The 21,982-nt window shown below is 36.6% G+C and overlaps 3 protein-coding genes across 3 annotated transcripts in view; 2 read left to right on the forward strand and 1 right to left on the reverse strand.

Moving 5' to 3' along the window:
• LOC127657391 (protein-tyrosine kinase 2-beta-like) overlaps positions 1–5,240 on the forward strand; it is a 27,281-nt gene extending 22,041 nt beyond the window's left edge. Inside the window, exons 25-31 of the mRNA XM_052146154.1 lie at positions 381–527; positions 1,949–1,984; positions 2,094–2,118; positions 2,416–2,462; positions 4,323–4,457; positions 4,592–4,672; positions 4,799–5,240. Of these exons, the coding sequence (XP_052002114.1) occupies positions 381–527; positions 1,949–1,984; positions 2,094–2,118; positions 2,416–2,462; positions 4,323–4,457; positions 4,592–4,672; positions 4,799–5,014 (687 nt within the window). The 3' untranslated portion in view covers positions 5,015–5,240. The remainder of the gene's footprint in view (positions 1–380; positions 528–1,948; positions 1,985–2,093; positions 2,119–2,415; positions 2,463–4,322; positions 4,458–4,591; positions 4,673–4,798) is intronic.
• Positions 5,241–6,408: 1,168 nt separating this feature from the next.
• chrna2a (cholinergic receptor, nicotinic, alpha 2a (neuronal)) lies at positions 6,409–15,049 on the reverse strand. Its single transcript, XM_052146163.1, has 6 exons — positions 14,891–15,049; positions 13,775–13,926; positions 12,852–12,896; positions 11,600–11,709; positions 8,850–9,927; positions 6,409–7,998 (listed from the first exon to the last, which is right to left on the reverse strand). The coding sequence occupies exons 1-6, from the start codon at positions 14,967–14,969 to the stop codon at positions 7,873–7,875; spliced, it is 1,590 nt and encodes a 529-aa protein (XP_052002123.1). The 5' UTR covers positions 14,970–15,049; the 3' UTR covers positions 6,409–7,872.
• A 918-nt stretch (positions 15,050–15,967) lies between these two features.
• Positions 15,968–21,982, forward strand: part of ephx2 (epoxide hydrolase 2, cytoplasmic) — a 30,272-nt gene continuing 24,257 nt past the window's right edge. Inside the window, exons 1-8 of the mRNA XM_052146159.1 lie at positions 15,968–16,113; positions 16,278–16,401; positions 16,534–16,618; positions 16,933–17,089; positions 17,198–17,388; positions 19,326–19,448; positions 19,636–19,704; positions 19,807–19,902. Of these exons, the coding sequence (XP_052002119.1) occupies positions 16,304–16,401; positions 16,534–16,618; positions 16,933–17,089; positions 17,198–17,388; positions 19,326–19,448; positions 19,636–19,704; positions 19,807–19,902 (819 nt within the window). The 5' untranslated portion in view covers positions 15,968–16,113; positions 16,278–16,303. The remainder of the gene's footprint in view (positions 16,114–16,277; positions 16,402–16,533; positions 16,619–16,932; positions 17,090–17,197; positions 17,389–19,325; positions 19,449–19,635; positions 19,705–19,806; positions 19,903–21,982) is intronic.

The raw sequence follows: 21,982 nt of genomic DNA on the forward strand, positions 1-21,982 counted from the left end.
TCTTTCATTTTTAAAAATCGTGTTTAATTGTAGGTTTCTAAATGATGAACTGCACTACCCATGATCCTAAAGGGAAACGATCCACCAATTAGAGAATCGCAGCGAACAAAGTGCACCAAAAGAGCTCTGCAGCGACCGCCCACTCTCATGGCGCACTTTGAATGACAAAGTCGACTTGCGTATTTGAATATATCTTATATAAACTTTCAATATAAATCCATTTCTATACTATAATACATTTTGTTACATGCTAGAAATGCTGTCCATAATGTTGAAGTCGTATGTAACCTGGAATATGGATTTAATGTCTCAGGTTGCTCACTTATCTTTCACGATACCCCTGGATTGCAGTCAGTGAGTGTTTATGTGTGTTTGTGTAGGAACGGGGGTTTTTGGAGCCCAGCAGTAAGGAAGATGCCCAGCATCTGTGGGAATTGGAGCGACAGCATGTGCAGGCGACTTTAAAGAGACAGAAACAGGAAATGCTGGAGGACAACCAGTGGTTGGAGAAAGAAGAGAAGCTTCTGGTTAGTTTATAGTAGTGTGTTGTCAAAGTGCAGCATTTGCTCATGTGCTCTTGACACATGGAGCCTTGATGCTCTCAAGGGGATGCCGGATCGAAAAAATGTATTCCAGCAAAATGTCATCTCCTTTGGTGCGATTATGCACGGTAAAACTTAAAACCACATGTAAAATGACAGGGTTATTTAAAGTCAATTTTAAGTCAACTTGGCATAGATTTCATTCTTAAAGTGTGCATGCTTATGCCAGAACCCATGCAAAGTTCACTTTATAAATCCCAGAAGTCTTTGTTCCCCACTTCAGGTCTCCTCCCTGAAATATATGTATAGAGATGACAACACCTGTTTTTACTCTGCATAACCTCATTTACATATATTATCCACATGCAAATTGTCACCAGGAGACATAAAGATGATACGGCTAAAAATAATCTCTAAATCTTTGTGTTGTTTTTGAGTAAACTTATCTAAACATTCTTCATAAAAGATCAATTAACCTGAAACATTATTTGATAAGATATTAAGGCTTATTTTCAGATAGTATATTGTTTATTATTCTTACTTCATTACACACAAAAAAGACAAAAATAAATAATATTTATGATTTATTTACTTATTATATATTTATTTTAGTTTCATAACAAAATTCCATCAGATTGAATTGAGGAATATTTAACCGAATAAAATTAAAAAAAAATGTATATTTTTAGTTTTATTTTATGTAAAAAAAAAAATAAATAAAAAAAAAATGACACAATTCAATTGGATGAATTCGTGTTTTAAAAATCTTAAAAAATATGCAAAAATATTTGTTGAGTGTGGCCAATTATTTTTTATTGTTTTTAGCATAAAAGTTTACATCTCAGATAATTAAAATAAATATATATATATATATATATATATATATATATATATATATATATATATATATATATATATATGTCTGTCTATGTGTGGCCCTCACGATGGACTGGCTGACCTGTCCAGGGTGTCCCCGCCTTTCAGCCCAATGTTAGCTGGGATAGGCTCCAGCCCCCACGACCCTGTACACAGGATAAGCGATTGATGATGGATGGATATATATATATATATTGTTTTTAAGAAAGTTTAGATATGTTTATTTGAAACTAAACAAAAAGATACTGATTAAGAAATTATTTTGCATATCACAAAAATAATTTTTACAAAAGGAAAAAAAAGTGCAATGTGTAAGCTTACCTTTAGTTTTATGTTCGACCAAAAACACTACTGATCGGCGACGGTATTCCTCAATGTTTTTCATCAAATCGATGTTTTGGTTTGTTTTCACATTTCTTCTGCTTGCTTGTCTATGGAAGTCAAGTGTGTTGCAAAAGCCATTTCATGTTGAAATGAAATGAAAACGTGAATTTCAGCACCTTTTTTGCATTTCTCCGTGTCTTTTTCAGGATCCATTTGCCAATGATGACACACTGGCCAAAGTGGTAATATACAAAATACTGAAAGTCGCTTTTAAAATGTCATTGTCTTTTTCCCCATCATGACACTTGTTTGTTCTACACGGTTTATGTCTCCTTTCTTTTTACATTTTAGATGTCAGAAAACAAGACAGACCAAGGTCAGTTTGTTTTATAACACACGATTGCACATCATGTTAAATCAAGAAAATAACAGCTCAAATCTATTCTTAAAGAAACAGTTTACACCAAAAATGATTTACTCACCCTCATATAGTTCCAAACCCACATGCTGTTGTTTAAAAGTAGAAATTTTGAGAACTCTTTTCTGTACAAGGACAGGTTTTAATTTGAATATCCTTAAACCTACATTATATGTTCATCAACATATTTAAGTTATTTGTAATGTACTTTTTACATCTTTATTCAAAACGTTTCACCCTGCATTTCTCTCTCAGCTCATTTCCAAGGTCCCCCAGAGAAGCCCCCGCGGGTGTCCGCTCAGGTAATTGCTCTGTTATATAGTTAGGGATGGGGTGAAAGGCCGCGGAGTCTTCTGATCTCTTTGAACCCGCAGAGTTCAAGGTGTTAGTCAGTCTTTGGAAGTTTCCAGGCAAGCAGATGGCAGCAATCAAAGTGGCAGGTTTTACTGAGAGCTCTGTGACTCAACCGTGATGAGCTTTGGGCCTTGTGAGCTCAGATTGATAATGGCTCGGTAGAGAGAGGATGAACGAAGGGCTTTTTCCTGTATTCCTGTACAACCTTCACACAACCTACCCAGCCTCGATAAAGTTGAAAAAATAAACTACATTTTGTCTCAAAGTTATGCAGTGGTAGCAGTAGTTTTACACCAAATGCAAATAAAAACAGAATTAATTTAACCCTTGTGTGACATTTGGGACATTTTTGTCTTTTTCATTTTTGCTGTTAGTTCCAACAGCACAAATTTTGCCAAAGGTGTGTATTTTGGGGGAAAGTTTGATATTTCCTATAATACACCGTGTACACAAAATAGTCACACTCAGGACCTTCAGGACAAAAATGTCCAACATTGAAACACTTTAAAACTGCAATATTTGATCCCAGTGCCATAAAATCATGAATTAAATGATATGCTTTCATTCCAGAGCCCTGGCTTCAAAATGTACATATTTTATACTTTCCACCAGATGGCGCCATTTCTCTCATGTTTAGCATATGGAGCAAATACAAGCTTTTCCCCTATATTCGGTTTGCTATATTATAGAGCACTGCAGACCAATTGAATAAACGATGCCGCAAAACTTGTGTGTGTGTGTGTGTGTGTGTATGTGTGAGAGTGACTGAAAAACAACATTAGCATTATGTAAATATTATGTATGTTTTTTTTAATCTGACTGTACAAAAAATTATAATGCATCAAAATCAGTATTGTTGCTAATCATTGACATATTCTAGACTGTGATAACCACCCCCCACCCCAACATCCCCTTAGCATTTAGTATATGGAAAATAGTTGTATATATAATAATAAAAACAACAGTGGCATTACATAAACAAACTGGCATTTAAAGGGTTAAAATCCTGAAAATGTATCAATATTTGGTAGTTATGATCAGGATTGATGTTGGTTAAAAAAATAAATAATTGAAAGTGGAAAATAATATAAATATATAGGATTATTATGGCAGTTTTCTGATGCTAAAGACCTCTGAGTAACTTTTTAAATTGACACACAAGGGTTAATAATATTGCAATGTACAATGAGTATCTTATCTGAGCAATTTGAGCAATACAAATAAAATATAAACAGTCTAGAAAAAAAAAGTTTTACTACTTTTAATAAAATTGGCTAAAGAGGAAAAATTATTCAAATCCAAATATACAGTTTATTTTTGTTATTCTTCCAAATTAGTTTTGTGATATGAAGGTCTCTATGATTTAGAAACATTTATCAGTTCCTTTTAAGGCATTTTTTTATGTACAGATGTTATTGTTTAAGCTTTGTCCCAGAGTTTCAATATGAAAATATGTTGTACAAAAAAATACATGTTTAAAACTATCATTATCTAAACAGAATGTGAAATAGACATAAACCATTTCAATAATTATTCTGAAAATATATATATTTTTTAAAAATAAAAATGACGACTGTCCCACAAAAATTTGTCCCTAATAAAGTTTTTATTTTTAAAAGTAAGTGTGCTTGTTAACCGAGTGGACAAAAGAGTCAATGAAGAGCATGCTTGAGATTAAATATTGAGACATAACAAAGAAAAATCAAGGTAAATATAACCTGTGAGCAGGATTTTTTAAGTTGTTTTTGGACCCTTGTTTTAAATGAACATGAATTGATATTAACACAGAGTTATTCTGACCATCACAGCCGGCTCCCACAGCAGAACTGGACCGTACAAATGATATGGTCTACCATAATGTCATGGAGATGGTGAAGGTGGTGGTTCAGCTAAAGAATGATGTCAACACATTACCGGCCTCCGAGTACGTCAACGTTGTGAAGGTACGTGAACTCAATGTCTCGATGAGTTCAGCTATGCAACTGAAAATCTAGTGCTGCCTAAAAGATTAAGAAATATACAAGTTATTAAGGTAGTGTGTCAATAAGTGACTGATTGTTATTCTCTCATTTGCCAGTCGGTAGGGATGACACTGCGCAGTCTAATCCACAGTGTGGAAGAGATTCTACCAACTCTTCACGAGTCCGTCAGATCTGAGGTAAAACACCCTTAACCTTTGGTAGATTCAAAGGTCACCAAGAGTAAAGCAACCCAGCTCAGCAAACATTTAGATGTTTAGTTTAGAAGTTTATTCAAGTTCTTCTTGCTCTTCTACATCTCTCAGATTGAAGGAACTCAGAAGCTGTTGAATAAAGATCTGGCCGAGTTGATCAGTAAGATGCGTCTGGCTCAGCAAAACTCCATCACTTCTCTGAAAGACGAGTGTAAGAAACAGATGCTGGCCGCCGCTCACACACTCGCCATGGACTCCAAAAACCTGCTGGACGCTGTGGACCAGTCCAGAGTACGAGCCAATGTAGCCAAACCCCTCACACCGTAGATCTGATCTCTGGATGCTGGACGGGTGTGTTAATGCAAAATGTAGAATGGAGGATGAATTAAATTATAAATGACCTGGCACAACTTGCTTTATTTATGCTTCTGAATATTGTTGTGAAATTGAGAAATATGCTTGTGGTCATTTTTATTTCAAAAGTCAGTTTGATGTCCGGAATGTTTGTGGAAATAAACAACAAGCTTGTGCAGTTTTGTCATCTCGAAGCATTTTTACTCTAAACATCAACAAAAATACATTTCTAGAAAATAAATGTATAATAATTTTAATATGCATCTCTATATAGTATAGCACATTTTTTATCCCAAAAATGCCCAATTAATTAAAATGTTATTATTATCTCTGACTCTTACTAGTCGTGCAGATTTAATTGTTTGTGATGACTGGATAAGGATTTAAAAAATGTTCATTCATGTTCAAATCTTCATTTTCTTCACATTTTGTTATGTTGCTGCCTTATGCTAAAATGCTTTAAATTATTATTTTTTTCACATCAATCTACATTCATTTACATTTACATTACATTTATGCATTTGGCAGACGCTTTTATCCAAAGCGACTTACAGAGCACTTATTACAGGGACAATCCCCCCGGATCAACCTGGAGTTAAGTGCCTTGCTCAAGGACACAATGGTGGCGGCTGTGGGGTTAGAACCAGCAACCTTCTGATTACCAGTTTACCAGTTATGTGCATTAGACCACTACACCACCACCACTCCACTCTATACCCCATAATGGCAAAGCAAAAAACATTGTGTCGATGTAGTGACACTAGGGGTCTCTCTTGGGAGCCTTGGTTACCGCTTACCTTTGAGAAAAGGCCAATGAGAATTGTGGAACAGAATTTGCATGCCGCTCCCAAAATCGCATTCAGCAACTGCCGTGCCGGCCCTATACCCGTGGGTAGAAGGCGCAACGCGGGGGCGGCTAGAGTGGCTTTCCCCCGGAAGAAGGAAAGCCACGACCGCACCGTTGCCATGGTTATGTTCTCTCATTAAGAACATGAACCATCCACAAAAGCTGCCTCGGTGTGGTCACTACCCAGACACATGAGGTAGCGCCCATGCACCATGCCCAACGACCGCATCCAGGAATGACACAAAGACGGAAGGGCATCTTGAAAAAGACGTGTCTTTAGCTAATAAAGTATTGGGGTTCATTTTTAAATATCTGACTTTTAATTGATGACTTTGCTCTCTTTGTAAATCTGAGCACAGGTTGAGACTTCTGAAACTCTAAGGGTGACTCGTGTGGGGTCTTTTTCAGGAGAAATATCTGAGTAGTCTCCATTTGCTCTCCATTTTATTGCTACTTGGAGAAATAAATAAGACGTCAGTGAGGTCTCATATGTGATTTTTCTTTCCTTTGAGAAAGGTAGTTTTGCATTTTTATTTCCACATTTCTATTCCCTACACTCCCTACTTATTCACAGCAGCGGCATTTTTAATTTCTAATGGTAATAACAACGGGGCTGGCAGGGAAAGGCTCGATATTCTTTACACTGTCTCTTCAATTGGCTGTACTACTATTTCAAGTGTTGAAGAATAAAACACCAGAAAACATTACGAAAAATAGATGTGATGTTGGAACTTTATGCAGTGCATGCCATTGAAGAGACTAAATCTATCCCTCACAGCCAAGGTTTCACACCCATCAAAAATCAAATATGGCGCCTGGACGTCCAGTATTTTGGTCAAAACGAAGACATTGGACAGACGGCGAAATGGTCAAAGTGCTCAAAAGTCCTGTATTGAAGGCATCATGTCCGCTATACTTCATAAATAAAATTTAAACTCTAAATTAAATGAACATTGTACAGTAGTATAAGGGATATAACTGGAACAAAAGGTCATTTGTATTAATAAAGTCAATTAAAGACATTTTTGTGTCATGACTTATACTTTATTTTAGAAGACAAATGGTTCTCCTATCTAAGATTTTGGCTTTAGTGGGAAATTTTGCACAATACTTTTTAGTTCAACGGACACCCTTGCAAAAATGCCACAAACTCAACACTGATCATTTTCACATGCAAATAAGCTTTGTGGTAAACTTGTGGCAAATTGTCCATTGTTACCAAAGGTTTGCTTCTGGTTCACCACTACCGGTGAAGAGCTGCAAACTTCTGGCAAACATTTGCAGTGAATGACATGCTTATGTACATGTGAAAATAACGCATGGCAAATTTGCAGCTAGTTTGTCAGAACTTGTGTTGTTGTTTTTTTCTGTAAAGGCAAGCAGAATTTCACAGTATAAATGTAATTTAAGCAACTTTCAGTTCCTATTTTATCCGTGACCTACACAGTTCATACACCCGCCATGCATAATGACACAACCCTCCTAATTTCAGAAGCATTGCATTTCAAAGACGAGGAAAGTTAGCAATAAATAAGAGTTGCCTTCTGACCTTGCAGATAATTGCTGTTGAAAGCGGTGCAAAAAGTAATCTACGGTTCATTTAACATTTGGATAAATGGTAGAGACTAAACGGAATTGAACTACCACCAGTCAGGGTCACATAAGCTTTTTCTAAAGGTTAATTTTGCATATTGCTCTTGTGAAGGCCTTTGCCTTTATGCATGGAAATGACTGGGATTGGGTGCAGTTAGATAGTGTTAAATGTCAGTGTATTCAATGAGAAGTGAGCCATGTTTCTTGTGTTGTGAAAATGAACTGTGTCAAGTAAACCCACAACAAACAGATATCTACTGTTGTTACGTAAAAGAAAGATTAAATAAAATCACCTCTTTTCATATATCAAATGTCCAATGTACTTGGCTTCCATCAAGGAAATCTTTATCGTGGCTCTTGATTTTGGTCTGTATCTTGGTTCCTAAAGCAGTCAGATCATTCCTGATATCCAGGGAGGCAAGAAGAGACCAACTGTCCCCAGTAGGCACACAATGATGAACATCCACAGGAAGATACGGTCAATCACCATCGCCACATATTTCCAGTCCTCCTTGACCTGTCGAAAGGAAAACATAGTGTGGAATAGGAAGTGGTCAGACAGCACAATCTGACACCATTACAGAGAACGGAGACAAAAAATGCAAAAAATTTGTTATGAGGACTGTGACAATAGCAGTTGAGGAATATCTGGTCACACCATTGGGTTTCGCGCTTTTTAAATGATTAATGCAAAGACATAATTAAACATGTCACATCAAGTAATTTAGCTGATTTTAAACTTGTTGGTGGTTCAGAATTTGAGTTTTTTGGCTTTTATGCTGCGTTCCATTTGACTCTGAGTCTGCCTTTCCAACATACTTGGAAAAGTCTAATGGGACACTTGAAGTCGCACTTGCAATTTGGAAACTCGTGCCAAAATTTAGAACGATTTTGAGGAGATGCAGGTGCGTAGTGTCATGCAAATATGTTGGCACCCTGGAAGATTTATGCTGCACTCCATTCAAAGTCAGATGTGGACTTGATATCTCCAATCTCTAAAGACATTTTATTACTCGATGTTTGGAAACAAAACAGAAAATGGTCCCTTAAGCAGGTATTTAATTGTCACAAGAGACGTCTGCTAGCAACTGAATTGCGGAGGATAAACAATGCTATGCAATTCTAGCATTTGATCTACAGGTGTGTCACTATCACAAGAGAATGTAATTTACTGTATTTTACACACCAGCCTCTAAAACCGTTTGATTCTAGTTCTTCAGGTGTGCAAATCTTTAGTAAATCTCATTAACTGGCTTATTGCAATTGCAAATGTCCAATTCAGCAATAGCTTGCAATGCAAAATATACAGCCTAAACAACATCTAAGACAAAAATGCATGATATAATCAAACAAATGTGGTCCACTCACTGAAAAGTCTTCATCCTCGGCACGCAGGTGATCAGCGATGTACCGTACCCCGTCCAGAGCTTGTAGGACGCAAGGTGAAAAGGTTATGCTAGGGTCTGACACCAGGTTTGTTAGCTTTGCTGGATGCTGGCAAAGGTTCACTAAGTTTCCCAACTGCTGAAGCTCCAACTTCTGGAGTAAAGGCTCAGACAAATGCAGAGACGTGGCAGACGGGCAAGAAATGGAGGATGGTATACCCATCTTTACTCCAAAATCCATGTCCTGAAAGCCCCTTCCATCTACATCTGTTTCCTGCTGCAACCAGCTATTGAATGTGCTGAGATTGGGAGTCTTGTTCTTCTGCAAAACACGCAACCGTTGGTGCTTCTGATCGGGTTCTGGGCGTCGAATGAAAAGCCAGCGAGGGATGAGATCCAGAAATACTGACTTGACCCAATGGGGCATTTTATGGGTGCTTGGAGAACGATGGTGGACGTTCAGAACAAATACAGTGATGACTATAGAGAGTGTGACGAAGATCATGGTGAAGAGAAGGTACTCGCCAATCAACGGAATGACCAAAGACGTTGAAGGAATGATCTCTGTGATGAGGAGAAGGAAGACGGTGAGGGAAAGGAGGACGGAAATACACAACGTGATCTTCTCTCCACAGTCTGAAGGCAGGTAGAATACCAGCACTGTCAAGCAGGAGATGAGCAGGCATGGAATGATGAGGTTAATGGTGTAGAACAGAGGCAAACGACGTATGATGAAGAAGAAGGTGATGTCTGGGTAGATCTCATGGCAACAGTCATATTTTTTGGTGTTATAGGTTCCCACGGCATTGATGATGGCCCATTCTCCGCTCTCCCAGTAGTCCTTCAAGTCTACGGTGTTCTCGATTTGCTCGAGGTCAATCTTGGCCTTGTCGTAGGTCCAGGAACCAAACTTCATCTTGCAGTTTTGTTGGTCAAACGGGAAGAAGGTAACGTCAATACTGCAGGAGCTCTTGTAGATGGCAGGTGGAACCCAGCTTACCTTGCCCGTATAGAAGAGGTGGGCTTTGGTCATGTGAGTCACAGCAAACTCGCCATCGGCACTATCGAAAAAGCAGAAAACTGCAGTCTATCTTGTAGTATCTTGGCCATTTAAAACCATGCAGTAAAACCTTTAATAATCCAAACTAAGCAAACCAAATGAATGCAAAAACTTTCTATCATGGTCATATCATGAGGTTAAGGAGGCTGTTATTAAAGGAAGATGCAGTGAAAACGATATCAGTCACATCAGCAAACCTATAGTGTAGCAAAGCACTATTGCACATTTCACATGCGAAGAGAAAACATTTGACAGCATTTTTACCTAAAAAAAAGGTTTATGCATTTTTACCTAAAAAAATCGAGGTTACAGTGAGGCACTTACAGTTGTAGTGAATGGGGCCAGTTGATAAATGCTAAAATACACATGGTTTTAAAAGTATAGCCAAACTATGTAACCATTATATGTGTTAACATGATTTTACATTTACCAAAGCGACTTACAGTGCACTTATTACAGGGACAATCCCCCCCCAGAGCAACCTGGAGTTAAGTGCCTTGCTCAAGGACACAATGGTGGTGGCTGTGGGGATCGAACCAGCAACCTTCTGATTTCCAGTTCAGTGCTTTAGCCCAATACACCCCCACCAATCCGATTATTAACTACACACTAAAATTATTTTTAGTGTGATTAAATCACTAACCTTTTCTGTATAAAGTTATATCCAATTTTACAATATTGTTGCCACGTGATGTAACGGCATTATTTATTTCACACTAAAATGATGTGGAGCAGAGATTACATCACATTAAATTCATGTTAACATGCAATATGTTTATGTCTTTTGGCCATACATCCAAAGGAGTCTGCATTTTACCATTTATAGACTGGTCCCATTCACTTCCATTGTAAGTGCTTTACTGTAACCGTCATTATTGGTTTTGTTATTTTAAAATAAACGACTCAGATTCATTTGGTAATCAACATTATGCCACAAATGCTGATGGTTGAGGGTCAGCGAGAGGGTGTAAAATGGTCATATAAAACTTATTTATGACTCTTTTGACATAAACATTTATATGTAAACCTCAGGGAAGAAGATAGAATGCTAAAAAAAAGATGTGAACCCTTTAAAAAGTGCTTTGTGTAAAATATGGATGAATTATTGGAAGTGTCTTTGATCTATTTGAGGTAAAGACTTTCCTTATTACTGTAGGAAGATGTTCCACGGTAATTGCAGTAATTATTTCAAATATCTTCTGCAATCTCATTTTTTGCTTCAGGACTCCACCGATGCAAAGAGACCTCAATTTCACTTTATTTGATATCAAACATGCCTCCTAGATATAGACAGACCTGGTGTTTCTAAAAATAGATAAGCCATTTGACATTTTATAAGGAGATTAAAATGTGCAACTTTTTTTCAAACAACTACCGCAGTGCTTAACATCTTATTTCACGCCATGTCTTTTTGATTTCACATATTAATGTTACATAAACACCAATCAAATCAGATACGAGCATTAGATCTATGAGCTGCAGATACAGTATTAACAACCATTAAGACTTGGACCGCCATTCTGATCTCATAATTTTAACAAGACTGTGTTAGTTTAACCATAACCTTTAATGTCAAAATATCCAGGACCACCTTGACAACAAAATATCACGCATATGTCACGTGTTTTACATCATATCTTCAAATCTCTTTAGCAATGAGGAGCAGCACTTACTTATTGTACAGGACAATATCAGGTACCCATATCATCTCTGATGGGACTCTAATGGACGTTACATTATCATAATCAGAGGGGTTCCAGCGCAGTTTATAATCGTTCCATTCCTATAAAGGTCAAAGACAGAGAGTGCATACAGTTGATCACATATTACCAAATACGTAAGTAAATATTGTTCTAACGGGAAGACACGCAGGCTTGAGTGAAGTTTGAGATGCCATTTATTTGATAGATGTAAAACGGGAGGTGATATCTCTCTCTTTGGCGTAGGCCCCGTCCGGCAGTCAGAGGGAACCGTCATGTCCTGCCGGAGATAGGAGGCAGGGGTGAGGAGCCTACACCCCTGCGGGACAGGGCTCAACTGGTGGTGGTGGGGAGGTGGAGGTTGCAGTGTTAGCACACCGAAACAGCAATGTGATTGATTGTGAGCGGACTTATAAAGCATTGGCTTAGGAGTTACCCAGCTAATGATGTGATGATGTACACCCGCTGGTCTTCCCGCTAGAACTACGATCCACTTCCATTTACCTACAGTATATGTGCAAAAAAGCTAATTTATCTTTTATTCTTCAAAGGTTGTGCTTTCATAGTTCATACTATTTAACTTAATGGAGACTTAATGGAGCTCTAGATGTTAGATGTTTCTCCTAAAATAAAAAGGAGAAATTAAAAATGCATTTTGAAACTCTAGAGGAGACTCATTTGTGATTACTATGATCTTTTTATCAGGACAAACACTTAAGAAGCAGAAGACCAGTAAATGTCTCCATGTAATCTTATTGCTGCCTAGGAGAAAGAAACAAGATTTAATGTGCTCCCATTGGTGATATTTCTCTCCAATGGGAAGACCCTAAAATATTAAACAGTACATACAGTATTTTAACATATTTTGTAAAGCAAGGTCAGACTGGATTTAAGTGATGTGCCCTCTTATTAACATCAAATATTTTCCAGATCAAGTGTTTGATCAGCATTAAGTAAAACGTGGCAACATAAGAGCATTAAATTGATCTTAAATGAAAATTTGAGTGAATGCATTTTCCATGTGGTTGTACATGTGTCCAACTAGTAATTAGTTAAGGTTAACTATCAGGTTAATGGCTTTACTATACATTACATAATCTAATTATACCATTTGGTTTCACTATAAAGGCTTTTTGAAGGTTAAATGGTTATTGTATCTGTCATTTGTCTCTAGTACAGCACTATATGATGTACTGATCACTCAAATTCAATGTTATAGTGTCACCTGTTTCAGCCAAACGTTTGTTGTCATCATTTGATTCTTCTCATCCTGTGAGAATATCAGAGAAATTCAAACAATAAATCACATAAAAACACAGTCAGGTTCAAACAGAGGTCAGTGGAACACGAGAGAGCGTTTATTAGTGGTGTTTGTCATCACTATTACTATTGCTCAATGCATGCCTATCCATAAGTATTAAACTTCGGAGCATCTATTAAGCCAGGCCTAAACCTAATCAATCCATCAATTCGTATTTATGCTGCATTAGTTAGGTGTGCCAGAACCAAAAACACTTCTAACTTTCTATAATTCTGTTGTGAATGGCATCTACACTAATATTATTATATTTGTTTCCCTGTCTCAACCTCAGGATACATATCCCGAGGTTACCAGAACCTGCCACATCCAGCTTCTGCCTGATGTTTGACTACCACTGCTGCAGGTTGACTACTAACTGCAGCCTGTGCCAGCCAGATACTACTTCAGTTTATTATGATGGACTTCAGGAGGATCAAATGATTGCTAACTCCAACTGCAAGACATGGGATATTACACTGGCCACTGCCTGAACCTTGGACTTAGGATGGAGTTTACCTAATGAACTGTCACAAGCTGCCTTTTACTTTTGTATTTAAGGCACAATTTACATTCACGTTTTTATCAAACTGCACAATGATGACTCCTAAGACATTATAGATATTACAGTATAACTTTCTATGAAGCAGCTTTGAAAGGATGTGTTGTGAAAAGCGCTATACAAATAAAATGACTTGATTTGGCTTGACATTTGCATGTGATAAAAAGGTATATAGGATGGTATTAATTTCTATGCATTCAATTCGCTTTGGTTTGCCACTCAAGGATAACCATATTTCTTTGTATTGCAGTCCATTGTAACATCAGAAACATGCAAAATAGCAACTTACCACATCAATAAGCTGGGCGATGGAGAGGCCAAACTTGACTATAACAACATCACTGATGTTTTGCACGGGTCTCGACCACTTATTATAACCAATGAAGAGTTTTTTAAAGAGTTTGTCCTCTGCATGCGCATGGATCCAACCATCTGATAGTACTGTAAGAGATTGATATTGATGTTATTCACATTTATTACACTCTTAAAAAGGCAAAAGGGCATTTCTTTTTAGTTCTAATGCCTCTGGGTCATCATAGCAATTTGAAGTAATTTAATACTTTAATGGAGAAAGGTAGGGGATGAATAATATTGAATGCGTGGCATTTGGGGTCACTTCACACTAACTGAGTTATGGTTGTGTAAAATGGTCACGCGGCTCCGCCCCCTCACTGTAATTACTATTCATTCTTTAATCACTGCAGTCAGCTTTAATTATTCCAGCCTTCCTGTGATTTGTTATGTGTTTTTTCTTGATGCAGAGGGTGGAAACTTCCTTTTAGAATCCAAATAGAAAGCGAGTCGAGTCACATTGAGACAAGAAACAATACAAAGTTATTGTGCATGTTAAATAGTATACAGTGGGGTCCTAAAGTCAGAGACCACAAGTGAAATTTGTTGCATTTTTTCCCTTTTTAATTGTATGTATATATATTATGAAATGATGTCACTGTTTTGCTGTAATATCAGCATGCACTTGATTTAAAAAAAAAAATATGACAAAAAAATGTATTTTTTACCCCTTCAATATCCTAAACCTTTTTTTTTATTATGTGGTTTCATGCTTTTGGATCTCATATAGCATTATACAGTAAGTACACTTTATATTGTTCATACATATAGGTAATTCTATACATTATGAATGTTTGTTATATATCAAGTATGATTTTACATATTAATTTAATCATGATGCATCAAATACTGATACTAGTATTGAATGCTTTATCAACATCTAAAACTTTTGATTAGATTTTATCATCACAGTGTATAAAAATACTGTCATGAATCTCAGACATCATTTTAGCTAATCTGTGTACATGAGATTATTATTATTTTTGTTCCATAACATGAAATGCATTATAAATCAAATCTAATTTAACTAAGGAGAAAAAAAAAGCATGCTTACCAGGTTTAACGTTTCCCACAATAAGAAAGAACGCTAATAGAGTCTTCAAAAACAATAGTAATGGATGATTTTGCCCCATATCGATATGCAGAGGTCCAATTGCGCTAGAAATGTGTATGATATTTAGTCATGGTTGTTGTCATGCTATGGTCATGCTGTGGCTCTGATGGTCTTCTGACACTGAAATCAGACTGTGAGCTTCACTTATGGATTGATGGAGAGTCACATTCAGCCAATGATATTCCCGTGCGTCTCCATAGATCTTTAGTGGGTGGACAATTGTACAACAGTTCGATTGCACCTTCAGAATCTTCAGTTTAGTACTAGAGGACCGAACGTGTTACTCAAAATAAAAATAATTAAATAAATAATTAAATTGTACGATGTCTAGAAATAGCCAATCAGACCCAAGCACCGCCTGCTGCCCGATGATTGACGTTTGGGAAAAGTCTTGGTAGGCTAAAACCTTTATGAAAAAGGCTCTTGAGGGAAATGTTATTCTAAATAATAAGCCTATTTTGATAGAAAAAAATCAATTTACAAATATTATTTTTATTATGCAAATAATTTTTTTAGTACCAGCACTGAGCTTTAGCCAATTAGTTTTGTGAAATATTAACTGATAGTGTTATTTTTCATGGTATATAACAAATTAAACGGTACATTTAATCATTAATGTAAATGTGTTGTTTTATTTACAACAATGCAAAAAACTGAACGGTATGGCCGATGGTAAAACAATCTAGTTGTCATCAAGTAACTGACTAAAGTTCACGATTCTCGCTCGCTTTGAGTTTTACTATGGCTAAGGATCAGTTCATGAATATTAAGTTTATCTAATGGTGAGACCAGACGTAATCTAATTAATATTCATGTTCTAAGCCATCACTAGAGCAGGATTCGTTATTTGGCCAACTGACAATGACGCCTACGTTCCATCAATAAGCCAATCAGATGTTCCTACGGAGGCTACGTCACGCTACCTTTTTAATATTCATTAACCATGTCTTCGCCATAGTATGTCTAGTTTTTTTTTTTATTTATTTACTTTTTACGAACTTTCGCCCAGTGAGAGGCTGTTCCTGAGTTGATAAACGGATAGTGAGATACTGTTCCTGGGTTTATAAACGGGCAGACCCCGTCTTGTAGTACACCATTAGCTGTTGACAACTGTAGTGCGTGCTTGCTGTTCATCGATCTTCTGGTTCCAAAGCGTAGTAAAGGTACACATATTAGTTTAGTACTAATTACTTTAAATATATTAGTACTGAGCTGCAGTTTTGGAATGCGCAGCATTATGCAATGCACTTTGTCTTAAAACTTAGTACGATTGTTCAAATGCAAACTTTTTTGTCTTTTTGTCAAATTTTGTCTTTTTCTTTGACAGTCTGACTTGAACATAATTGTGTTCTAATGAAGAAGGCAGTTTTGTTTAGTTTATGGGGTGGTGTTGTGACCCCTCACCTTTCCAAGACTTTTCAGAAATTTGAGGAAACGCTTGATATTTCAAGGTATGCGACTTTTTATTTTATTTTACATTTATATTAAATATATTTACATTTAAATATACACTTTATTTAATCAGAGTAACTGTTAAAATTCATGTTGACTTAATTACTGGTTTAATATGTGTTTTGTTCTAGGGGTTTATTCAAAAATGTAATTGCAACACTTGGTAGTACGAATGCTCTGTATCGTGCAGAAAAAGGGAAGATTACTCTAACGCAGGTAATTTTTGTTGATCCATGTATTCGTGCATTTACATTTTACATGCATATGCATTTGGCAGACACTTTTATCCATTGCGACTTGCCATGCATTCATACATTTGATTACTTTCTGTGTTCCCTGGGAATTGAACCTGTTGAATTCAGCATTGCTAGCACCATGCTCTACCAATTGAGCTGCTTATTGTATATATGCAATGATTAGGTCAACGTGCATTTAGCTATTACAGCACTTTTGTGACTTGAAAACATGCATTCAGTATAACAAAAGTAATATTTACTCAACATCACTCAGTATGTGTTTGCCTGTTGCAGATGATTCCAGAGTTTGAAGCTGAATGTCAGAAGGTGGCAGCAGATCAGGGTTTGTCTTTACCTGCCCAGTTCTCAGCTGAGAAACTTTTCGATGAAATTAGGAAGGTGGAATTCAACAAGCCATTTCTTGATGCTGCAGCTGTGCTTCGTTGCCATGGTATGTTGCTTTTGCATGATTCAACTCATTGCATCTGGAGAGTGCATTTCTTAAGAAAAATACGTATTTCATTGTCTCTTTAACAAGTCTTTGATTCTCTCTTTTAAGGCATTGCCACCTGCGTCTTGGCCAATGTCTGGGTGGATGACACTGCTCAAAGAGCCCATATCGCTAGGATTGTCTCCGTTCTGGAGAACCATTTTGACCTGGTTGTTCTATCTTGCCATGCTGGTGTCAGAATCCCTGAACCTGAAATCTTCAACAATGCTCTCGAGAAACTAGCTGTTAAACCTCAAGAAGTATGTGCAGATCAGACCTATAATTCTTTAAATAAACTGTACACAATAGACATCCTAAATCAGTGGTTCACAACTGGTTTTCATGTATTGACCAAAGTCAGAATTTAATTGGGGCTCGAGGCAAAAATGCAAAACAGGAAAAAAATTGACAAAAATGCCTCAAAAATTCAAAATGTACATTGAACTCTGCTGATTTGTTGGATCATCTGATTGAATTTATTCAAGGCTTAGTTAAATATATTATCATACAAATGATCAGTTAATGTTGATTTAATTTTATACGTAACAACCTATTTACTCAAATTTATTTGAACCCTTTATGCTCAAAGGTGTTTTTAAAGATTTCCTGTTTTAGTGGCATGCCCAAAATTAAAGGTTTATAACTCTACAAAAACAAAAAAACACAACAAAACAGAGGGTTAAATGTTTGGTATCGTTTTGAAGAAAACTTTTAATTTTTTTTAATGATATAGATTATGATAAATTGTGAGACTCTCAGCCTAGGTAACTCCATAGCTTTTGTTCCCAATCATGTCACCTGTAATGGAGTAAAATTTTGTGTTGATATGACAAAAGCAATCAAAAGTTATACCATTACCAAAATAATTTATCCTGGTGTCCAAAAGGCTCTCCAAACAAATAAAACATAATATTTGTACATGACAACTAATTACACATGCAAATATGGGGTGGCTGTGGCTCAGGTGGTAGAGCTGGTCGGCCACTAATCGCAGGGTTGGCGATTCCCAAACCACATGACTCCACATGCTGAAGTGTCCTTGGGCAAGACACTGAACCCCAAGTTGCTCCCAATGGCAGGCTAGCACCTTACATGGCATCTCTGCCATCATTGGTGTGTGAATGTGTGTGTGTGTGTGTGTGAATGGTACACAATGTAAAGCGTTTTGGTAACCGCTAAGGTTAAAAAAGGCACTATATAAGTGCAGACCATTTACCATTTATAACAATTACTAAAGGTTTGCTCTCTCTCCAAAGCATGCCAGCATGAGTAACAAGATCTCATTCAGACCCATTCTGTGTCATTTGACATATCATTGAGTCCATGTACTCCTGGTGGCCATATGTAATTAGAGTTAAAGATTCTCTCTGCCCATATTTGGATGACTTCCACCTCTGGTTGCAGCAATATGAATCATAATACAATCGGTTTAGCGTTTCCAAAGCACTTGTTCAGTTTTGGCCATAATGCCTACATGCATTATAAAGTACAGCTTTAAAACAATAGCTATTTGTGTTTGTCAAGACTGTAGTTATTCATTTTTTGATCCAAGCTCATAAAGGTAAAAAAAATGCCCCTGAAAGTCAATTCCTTGGGGCAAATATTGCGCTTTATTGAAAAAAGAAAATGTATAAATAAATGTCTGAAAACAGGTGGTGACCCAACATAGTAGCAAATATGTTTATAATACAAAAATGAATTTAAAATCAAACATTTAAATATATTATTATAATGTTTATTTAGGCAGTCATTTAATGCACAAGACTCACTGAGGGTGGCAAAAACCATGTTTATGCTTGTTGCAAGTGAACTTGTATTTAATCTAGTCTGGATCAAAATTCCTTTCAGCTTGTGTAGTTTTGGTCATGCGGATGAGGGCATGTTGCATAAACTGTTCATGTTGGCTTTTGCCTAATTTGGGTAGATTCTATCAAGGGATGGATAAATATGCACCAAAATACTATAGAGTTTGACTTCCAGGCTTTGACGTCAAGAAATACGAGTTGTTTTCTCCTTCCTTTTTAAAAATTCTTAAACCTATTTATTTAGCTATTTTCCCATGCACGATTTAAGTATAATTAGCATTTTATTATTAGCATTTAGGATTGTTTCTTTTTTTAAAACAGACCTGAGACCAGTTAAGAGCCACTGAGCTAGATGAATATCATTCTTTCTTATCAATAATTTATGTTTTAAGGTGATCTGGCTGGACGTTGCAGAAGAAAGTGTCAAGGCAGCTGAAGGTTTGGGAATGACGGCTATTCAGATCGACGACATCACTGAGGCTCTTAAGGAAATCAAGAAGCTTACAGGAATAGAGGTGATGAATTCTTATTCTAAACAATTTAATTTGCATAAGGACCATGCCATTTTAGAGAAGGTTGATGTGTAGTAGCCTCTTGATAACTGGTGTACCAACGAAAATGATGACAATAAACAAGTTCTCTGTCTAAAGTTGTCATTGGGTTGGTGTATATGCTCAAATGGGAAGCTGCTCTGCTTAACAGGTCACAAATGATGTGCAGCCAATGGTTTGTGATCCTGAAAAGGTCTCCCATGGATATGTAAATATTAAGGTAATTTACAATACTTATCAGTCTTAATGGAGTCACAGTTCAGAGGTAGGTGGCTCTTGAAAGAAAGGGTCGTGAGAAACAGAGTATTCTTATCTTTTTCAGCCTGGGGTGAAGATCCACTATGTGGAAATGGGAGATGGGCCATGTGTTCTCCTTTGCCATGGGTTCCCTGAAAGCTGGTTCTCCTGGAGGTATCAGGTGAGCAACCTCAAGTGAAAATCCACTGTCTCAAAAAATTACTTTTCTCAACTGATGCAAAAACAGTTTAAACAAAAAGGTAAATTGTGGTCGTGATTATACACACCCGATTCCTTATCAGGCTAATCAAGCCTCCGAGAGGGATAAAGGCCGACTGCGGAGGATTGTGCGGGAGAGAGAGATAGTTTACGGCACCAGTGTAAAGCAGTCAATGGAAAGGAGGAGGCGAGAACCAGCTTTTCAACATAAATAATAGTTTAATAATAAACAGAAGACACAAACACACACATGACGGACATGTCCGTAAACGATCTCTCTCTCCCGCACAATCCTCCGCAGTCGACCTTCATCCCTATCGGAGGCTTGATTAGCCTGATAAGGGACCGGGTGTGTATAATCACGAGTACTGCCACATAAATATCTGATGCTCTGCATCCAAAGATGGAAACTCAAGTCTAAAACTCAGTCTCAAGAAGAAGCACTTATCGTACATTGAAAATAAATTGACCAGAGACCCAACTTGCCCTCATAAACAAATGACTTGAGACTTGGACTCCAAATTAGAGACTTGGAACAACAAAATGGCTTATTACAATACTACTTGCAGAAATTGCACAGTGAAGTTGGAAAGATGACTCCTGGATGTCTGGTTGAAATTACATAATCCTGGGATGTGCGGTTGTTATTCAGAAATATCAGACAGCTAGATGGTGCCATTGATCAATCAGAATTGAGTATTCCAGAGACCTGTGGAATAACTGATTTTATTAGTGACTTAGGCCCTGATTTACTAAAGGTTTGTGTGTGTATAAAAACAAGTTTGATAGCAAACTTGATAGCACGCGAAAAAAAACTACTAACTTAGTCTACTGATGAACTGCTCTTTCAGGTGAGATGTGTTTGAATTTCAGTTTTTTGAGAACGGAGAATACGGATTACACCCAATGCTGCTGAATTGTTCACGCGTTCATGTGGTAGTAGATTATTTCTTTATTTTATTAAATTCAGAATTACATTTAAAACACAGATGATATTTGCTAACTTAACTGGTTATCATACAACTAATAACTCTAAGAAAAACTACATATATTATATAAATACTATTTTATAAATATTTATATTTGATAAATGTTACTAAATAATCACCAAAACAAATTATGTCCAAATGATGTCCTATTTCAAGTTTTTAATCTTTCTTCACATCTAGCTTGTGTGTATCGGTGTTAAATTATGGTAAATATATTTGTGTGTATTATATTATATTATATTATATTTGTATTATGAATTCAGTTGATTTCATCCTTTGCTCCAAAATGTTCTGAAACATTTCAAGAGACGTGTCATACTCATGTATTCTATTCAACGGCTCTTATTGACAACTTAATGGTGAATAACAAATATATTATGATGTGTATAAATAAATATAAGCCAGTTATACATAAATTGCCTGTAATACATTAAATCTAGTGCTGTTAGTTGATTTCAAATTGTTATCGCGATTAATTTATTTTCATAGTTAATCGAGATTAATCGTAGATTTAAAAAAATGCTGAAATTTGACTATATACACTTCTTTTTCTGTCAAACTACATTTCTTTCCATTTCAGGAAAGAAAAAAACAATATGTAACAATATAATGCTTTATTAAAACTTTCCAAACAAAGCCTTCCACAGTATAAAGATAGAAATGCACTAAAATAGCACCAATTCAAGTAACATTCAAAGTTTCCCAAAGTCTAAGTGAGAGGTTGACTAACTGAAATATCTAGTCCCCAGAAAGGATTCATATTCATTGCAATGGGCATTACATCTCTGAAACTCTCATCCTCCACAATATTAATCTGCCGGTAGACTGTGGCCATCCACTTTGTTACAGCAATCGTGAAGCGCGTTCATGATTCGTGCCAGGCCATCAACGCCAGCGTCAAGCGACATTTTTAACTCCACATGAAAAAGTGTGCATCATTGTAATGCGGACACATTGCAAATGTTCCGCCATTCCAACAAATGTTTATGCTGGTTTATGCCTCATTAATGGTAAATGCATTAATCGCAATTAAGAAATGTGTTTAATTATATT

This window comes from Xyrauchen texanus, chromosome 16 (assembly GCF_025860055.1).
Source record: "Xyrauchen texanus isolate HMW12.3.18 chromosome 16, RBS_HiC_50CHRs, whole genome shotgun sequence".
Lineage (NCBI taxonomy): Eukaryota > Metazoa > Chordata > Actinopteri > Cypriniformes > Catostomidae > Xyrauchen > Xyrauchen texanus.